Consider the following 7533-nt stretch of genomic DNA (forward strand, 5'->3'; position numbering starts at 1 on the left):
TGTGAACATATGTGAGAGCAGCTTTCATACAGGTGAGAAAATTGTGTGTTCTGAGAAGTACAACTCTGAACCCTGTTCTTCTGAATGCCGTCATGTACATCTTTATGTGCTCTCGCAGCACTCATTGCTCTCAATGGCACAGTGTGTTGGATGAGGTTTACCCACTGAAAACAATGAGAAACACTCTGCGACGGCTTCCTACTATCCTGCAGTGATGTGAGGCTGTTTTAACACACAAACTCCTCGCATCCGCAGGGACATCGTGCGTTGGCGACCGTGATGTTAAGCCAAGTGTCACGGCCCGATATCACACTTGCCAATGTGAAATCAGCCTTAAGATATTTGCTCAATTAAATGTTCTACGGTGTTGGGAGCGGAGTTTTTAATATTTGTGTAATGGTGGCACACATTGCACAATCCATGGAGACTTCTTCATTGGGCTGGCGCTGACCATGTTTTGAGTTATCCAGTGGAGCCGTAACTGGAAGGTGTCATTCGTAAACACATGCCCATAGAAATATATATCCATTGTGGAACATGTAATGCTGTATGTGCTTGAGCAAGGAGGGGAGAAAAACTTCTGAAACTCCTTGCACCGACTCTTAGGGCTCCTTCACCCCGGTTATCACAATATCACTCATGAAATGCCTGAGCGGCAGCAATGCTTTTTCTTGCAGTAGACAATGAGTTTTTAATGTTAAAAATGTGTTAAATGAAAATGGCAAGTTTGTGCGTTGCAATATGATAAAATGGAGGCTCCATAGGGAAACGGGGGTGATTTAAAAAGACAAAAAAAGCTGAAATTTAGGATAGGTGGCAACTTACAAATCTTACAACATTCCAGATGTGAATGAAACTATTGAAAAGCATGGGTTTCATAATTCTGCGTTTTCTCTTGCACATGTGCAGGCCCCTTATGCTATGAACAAACCTTATCATCCAATTACACTGGAATGCCCGGCCTACTTGTACCTGAGCTCTTTGATGGCAGGGGTGTGCAAGTGTTGTGACTGCACACTGCCCCCCATAGGCTAGCAGGAGAGTTGCTCCACTTACCTGAGTGCGGGGCTTTGTGCATGCGGCTGTTGGGCCAACACTGGTCTAGCCTATGAGGGGGAGATGAAGTTATATACCTAAGGTGCCTGGATTTATCCACATACCTTACTGCGGCGTCTGCAATACGATGGGCACAGGAGCTGGGGAGGGCCCCAGAAATGTATCATCTTCTTACTCCTGGGTACCACAGCGCACCACTTCACACCCCATTCCTCCTACTGAGGTCACAAAATACCACCATACCAGCCCCTGTAATTACCCCAGTCTTGGGACGTACCACACCGTTTACATTATTACTTTTCTCTAAGATTTAGGGAACGCCAAAAAGGGCGAGGTTACTTTTAGGGAGTCAAATTTTGTTCTGCACCAGTGGGCAATGGGGCCAGGAGTTTATTCAGTTGTGCCCTGAAATCCAACGTCTGTTCCCTCCATTATAGACCGAGCCATGTGTCCTGTAAGCAGATTGGGGCCACTAAGGGTATGTTTCTGAACACGGGACAAATTGGGGGGGGGGGGGGGGGGGTATACATTTTGGGGTGCAAGTCTTCATTCATATGTGTGCTGCACAAAAATGTTGGTTGGGTCGAGCAGAAGCGGCGTGGAATATAAAAATATGCTAGCAGCTCCACATTGACTCTCCTACTACAGCTCTCAGCGCTGCGCGGTAGTCTGGTCACGTGAGCATTACGTCAGCACAGGTCCTTTACCCACAGGATGTAGCTAGTCACGCTGTCACATGATACCAAAGAATTGGTCATGTGATGATGATGTCATGAAGGTCCTGTAGCTGCTGTACAGTACAGGTGTGAATGGCGGAGGGCAGTGACCCGGGTACCACCGGTGCAGGCGGGCGTGAGCCGGAGGTGCGGGCTCCATAGAACCCTGTAGCGACTGACGGCGGTGTGTACAGCCGGTCTGTAGAGGGCGCCGCGCCAGTGATGGTCAGCAGGACGCGCCCTACATCAGGCTGCAGTCACCCGGGCGGCGCTGGATCTCTCAGCGCTCCTGCGATGTTACAAGCGCGATATCGCTTAGAGTTTCTCGGACCGACATCGCGCTCGGCAGGCCGTGTGAATGCAGCCTTATCCGTTCTAGGTTCGGCCAGCAGTACCCGGCTGTGATCCCTCGGATCCCCACAGCCTGTAGTAGAATCAAGTGTTCATCTTACACGTATTTAAAAAAAACAACTTTTGGGTAGCTTTCTAAAATCTTGGTGTCCTTCAGTATATTTACAAATAACCCCAATCTCCTGCGGTCTTCCCACTGATGGCCATCCTGGTCAGCTGTCATCATCGCAGGCAGCATTACACTGAGAAATGACACTTATATAGATAACACCCAATAGGGGATGGACACAGCTCACCCCTTCCCCCTCCCTGCACAGTTCGATCAGACAACAATAAAAAACTGGGTGCGGGTGAGACGTTTTCAGAGAAGCACAAGACATGAGGGGATTATTGAAACCAGCATGAATAGATGCTTTATCGGGCTGTGACGCCCCTTCCTCAGTATAGGCCGGGGACACCCTGTACCTGAGCAGGAGGGGGAGAAAAAAAGAGTTGGGTAGTTTTGGAGTTTGTGTGACTTTTTATTACGTTTTTTTCTTTGAGACTACGTGATCAAAAATGTGCAATTTTGATGTGTATTTCCTTCCTTTATTTATGCCATTAACTATCCAGGCTAAATAATGTGTTACGTTGATAGATTTGACGTTTATGGACTTAGTGATACCAAAATCTACTAGAGGGAGGTAAACTTCCATTACTTTTTTACTTTAAAAAAAACAAAAAAAACTTTTTTTTAGTCTCCAATCTTGCGATTGTTTGATCACTCATAGAGTATAATGTAATACCCCAGTCTGATCTTATAACGCCCTCTGTGAATGCATTCATTCCTTCATTCATAGGCATTTATTCATGGCGTGATTTCTTCGTCTGCATAAAATGAACACTTTTTTTCAGTGTAATAGGGCCTTTATACCAACGTTCTCTGTGAAGGGTAAGACGTTATTTTGGTTGGCCGCATCTGATAGACATATTTCAACCCCATTGTGGAGACCCAAATATATATATATTTCTCTCACAGGGAAGCCTGCCAGTTTCTTCTTGGGAATGCTCCATCCCTCTTTCTTCACTGTTCTCTGACTTCCCTGCATGATGACCCCTACACAGGTCACTGCACATGTCTAGAACAGTCTCCCATAGAAGTCAATGGTTCCCCTCCTGTCCATTGTGTGAATGACCAGTGAGGCTGCTGTAAGTCATATCTCTAAATACTGTTGAATTCATCTTGAGCAAGATGGCCGCCTCCATAATCCACTAGAGAAAATGGAATAAAACATTGAAGATTAGAAGGATACGATGTTTCAATATCTGGCTTTAGTCAGAGACAAATTGATACATTCCCTTTAAAAGCAAAGAATTGCGCACTGATCTCAACTCCTCGTACATCCTGAACACGGGCTGGAGAAAAGATTCAGTATGAACTATTTACCATACGTTGGTGAAGCCGCTGAGATGCCTGCTGGGCTCTTCACATGTTGGTTTTGCTGTCTCTGTCATGGAGGCACAATATAGCCACCAGTTAGAGTAATGCTGGAAGCCTCCTGATGGTAGATACGAGGTTCGGTCATGTTGGATGTCGTTTACCCAATATCACATGTAATAGGTTTGAGTTCCTTTACTTTTTCCACTGTGTTTGTAAACCTTTCCTCTTTTGTCCCTCTGTTATAGGATGTGACGGGATCGTCGGAGGCCGAGTAGAATGGATAAGAGATTTCATAGTAGTAGAAAGAATGGCCACTGGAATTGTCTTCTGCTGCTTGTAATTTTGCTTCTGTTCACCGTGGTGGTCATCAATGTACTGCTGTATGTCTACCTGGAACATGTCTACGTGTCAACCAGCTACCCACTTGCAGACCCCAGGACTTGTCCTCAAGGTTACTTCAAGATTAGCAACATGAAGAATTGCTCTGCATGGCTGACCTGTGACGGCATAAGTAAGGAAGTCCGCAGACTCAAGCTGGTGGGAGAAGGAGCCGTGAAGAAGGTGATATGTTCACTGTGCATTGTTTTTCAGAGATTTCTGTCCTCTTCCCGTATATTCTTCATCATCCAGGATTAATTCTTGCTCCATGACTGATGTATACATCATGGGATCTTTATAATACACTGCAATACACCCTATTGCAGTGTACTGTACAAGCAATCACATGGTCAGGTAAAATAAAATGTTTAAAAATATTTTTTAAAATTCACTATTTTATGCATCACTTTATTATGTATAAAAAAGGTAAAAATACACAACACGTACTATAAGGGCTCCCTCACGTGAGCTTATTACGCATGCGGTTTTGCACGCATAATACACGGTAACTAACTTTATTTTCAATTGTGCCTCGCACACAGTGGACACAAAAAATAACTCGACATGCACCATTACACGCACATACATGCCAAGATAGTGTATAGGGATTTGTCAGAACACAGCAGTACTCAATGTGTGCTCCGTGCATGGTAAGTGCCGGTACATGCTCATGTGAGAGAGCCCGGTGCACACGGGGCTGATTTCTAGTGGACTGTCCGCAGCAGGTGTTCCGCCCCAGATCAGCCGCGGAATGCCTGCCCCCAAACTTGGACCATTTAGTGCGGGTTTTATCACAAATTCCTATGCGTAATTCACCCCCTCATTGAGGAGAGGTTAAATTCCACAGGTGAAATGGCGATAACCTTGACATGCGGTGGAATTGAATTCCGCACTGCAAGTCAATTTCTGCAGGGGTTTGGGGCGGATTATTTCCTCAGCTTGTGGATAAGATTTTCAAAATCTCATCCACTTTGCTGCTACTGTAAATGCCACTGAATTTCCGTGCGGAGGGTCCAAATGGAAATTCTGTGGCAAATCTGCCCCATGTGAACCCCAGTTAAAGCTTACATAGCGAAACATAATGCAAACATATCTATAGGTGGTGTCACATCTGTGTTGCTACCTCCAGTTGGAGATTCCCTCGCAGATGGGGTTACAAATACTGGAAGAAAAAACACTGCCTGCAGAGCTTTTTCTTCCGTCCTAAAACCAGACAGCTGAGCAGACCCCATTATAGTCAATAGGGTCTGCCCTGCACTGTTCACTTCTGTCCAGACACGGAACCATTCGGCCGCGGAGATTTGCCTTTCCTGCTACACAATGACATGGCGTACTTGCTGTTACCAATCTCTATGCACTATCTTGGTGTATATGTGCACGTAATACACGCCAAGATAGAACATGCTGTGTTAATTTTCTTACGTACTTCACGCAATTTTTTGTGAGCAGCAACAATGCAGCCTATGGGAGATCGGTGCAGCGTATTGTACATGCAAACCCTTCTCATGCATAATATGCTGTGACCATACGCTGTCCCCCAACTGGGCCCGGCCTAAAATAACAAACGAGGGCATACTTGCCTCTCCTGGAGGCATAGGACGCAGCTGACAGGCAGCAATGACTTCTGGGTAGACTGACCTGGCAAAAGCATGTAACTGCTGCAGCGAATCAGAGGCCACAGCATCAACATTGGCACTCATATGCTGCCCGCCATAATTCCAGGAGTTTGGGGATGTGACGCTATGGTTTCTAGCCGCAGCATTCACATGCTGCTGCCCGATCGGTCTACCTGCAAGTCACCACTGATGCGAGCGGCGGCATAGCTAGGGGACAGGGTTTTGTTTTAATGACAAGACCCCTTTAATTACAACTGTGTGGTCATAGCTACAACATTATCAGACCTTGAACTATGCTGTTCTTTGCATTTCAGGTTTACCTGTCAGAGTGGAAAGAAATGAAAGTGGCTTTGTCGCAGCTCACCGTGCCGGATCTACAGGATGACTTCCTCCACGGACTTCGGATGTTGCAGTCCCTACAGAGCCGGCATGTAGTTACTCTTGTGGGTTACTGTGAGGAAAGTAAGAGCATATTAACAGAGTATCATCCTTTGGGATCTTTGCAAAATTTGGACAACATATTTAACCTACCCAAATACAAAAACTTTAACACTTGGCAAAACCGCCTGGGACTTGCTATAGACTACGTGAGTATTATTCGCTACCTGCACAATAGTCCCCTGGGGGCGCTGGTTATGTGTGACTCCAATGATCTGGACAAAGTACTATCTCAGTACCTGCTAACAAGTGACTTCCACTTGGTGGCAAATGATTTGGATGCTCTACCGCTGGTGGACAATGAGAAAGGGGTCTTAGTCAAATGTGGTCCGCGAGAAATTACTGGGGACTTCGTAGCTCCAGAACAGCTGTGGCCTTATGGGTCTAATAAGAAGTTTATCAATGATCTTATGCCACCATATGATGAGAAGACTGATGTCTGGAAGATCCCAGCAGTAACCGATTACCTCTTGGGGCATGTGGAGGGCAGCGACATTGTTCGGTTTCATTTGTTTGATATCCATGCAGAGTGTAAGAAGAATAACCCGCAAGAAAGACCATCGGCACAAACTGTTTTGGACTCGTACAAGAGGATTACGACTGCGCTGCTGAAAGCATTCTCAGCGGCGGACGCCAGAGAAATGTTGTAATGTGATGTGAACATGGCGGACGTGACTCTTCTAATTCATTGTTGTTTATCGTGTTTTAAAGTGATCCTCCAGTTTTGGGACAGAATTCTGTCCTGGGAACAGAGAAGTTGGGGGGTGTATTACCTGCAATTGTTCTTCCCTGCTGTTACTCTGATCTTCCCGTTTCATCAAGGATGGCTGGCAGTCTTCGGGCTACCTAATCCCTCAGTTTGCATTAGTAGCGTTAGACTACTAATGCACTATACCTGCTCTCTGATTGGCCAGAGCTGCTCATGTGAACAGCACTGGCCAATCAGAGAGCAGTGCAAAGTGTGCATTAAGTAGTTAGAAAATTGCTGCAGCCATCTTTGAAGGACCCAAACCCAGCGAATCAAAGGGGCAACAGAGAAAATGAGCTGCAGGTAATATGCTACAGGCAACAGAGAAAATCAGCTGCGCCAGGTCAGGAGGGTCCCTTTAACTATGTTCTTTTTTTCTTTGATGCTGTGTTCCAGCACATACAGTGATCTGTTCCACCAATTTGTGTAAATACTTTAGGTAGGTTGTCCATGAACAGTGCGGTAATAAATATTGAAAACTCTCCGGTGTGACAGTTATTGCCTCCGTTGACCATAAACAATGATGCCTTTCTATTTTTTGTAAGTGTGGTTTTCCAAAACTGAACATGTCAGATGGTAAAAGGAATCTGTCACCTCCCTACGACATTCTTAACGGAGCAATGTGCTGTTGGGGGGGTTGCAGGGAGCCGGGTGATGTAGTGTTTTGTGCTCCCCTGCGCCACAGTTCCTGTGGTATTCCCCGCTGAAGATCACATGACAATCTGACTCCTTTCACATAGACTTGCATTGGACAGCTCAAGCATGTCAATCTGAAAAGAGTCAGATTATCGTGCGGTCCGCGATCTACAG

General features: G+C 45.8%; 1 protein-coding gene across 5 annotated transcripts; it reads left to right on the plus strand.

Annotated features, from left to right (window-relative positions):
* The first annotated feature begins 1792 nt into the window (after window positions 1-1792).
* On the plus strand, window positions 1793-7205 carry POMK (protein O-mannose kinase). 5 transcript variants are annotated; one of them, XM_066574123.1, is made up of 3 exons: window positions 1793-1859; window positions 3789-4104; window positions 5852-7205. In XM_066574123.1, the coding sequence occupies exons 2-3, from the start codon at window positions 3820-3822 to the stop codon at window positions 6623-6625; spliced, it is 1059 nt and encodes a 352-aa protein (XP_066430220.1). In that variant the 5' UTR covers window positions 1793-1859; window positions 3789-3819; the 3' UTR covers window positions 6626-7205. The 5 variants fall into 5 exon arrangements, with proteins under 5 accessions (XP_066430220.1, XP_066430219.1, XP_066430222.1 ...); XM_066574122.1 differs by having other exon boundaries at window positions 1819-1919; XM_066574125.1 differs by having other exon boundaries at window positions 1823-1834.
* Window positions 7206-7533: the final 328 nt, after the last annotated feature.

Source organism: Eleutherodactylus coqui, chromosome 7 (genome assembly GCF_035609145.1).
Source record: "Eleutherodactylus coqui strain aEleCoq1 chromosome 7, aEleCoq1.hap1, whole genome shotgun sequence".
NCBI lineage: Eukaryota > Metazoa > Chordata > Amphibia > Anura > Eleutherodactylidae > Eleutherodactylus > Eleutherodactylus coqui.

Bases quoted from the DNA above. Each gene is read 5' to 3' on its own strand.
- POMK (XM_066574123.1), top strand. From the start codon at position 3,820: ATGGATAAGAGATTTCATAGTAGTAGAAAGAATGGCCACTGGAATTGT. The intron at 4,105-5,851 runs GTGATATGTTCA...TTTGCATTTCAG, and splicing joins GAGAAGGAGCCGTGAAGAAG to GTTTACCTGTCAGAGTGGAA.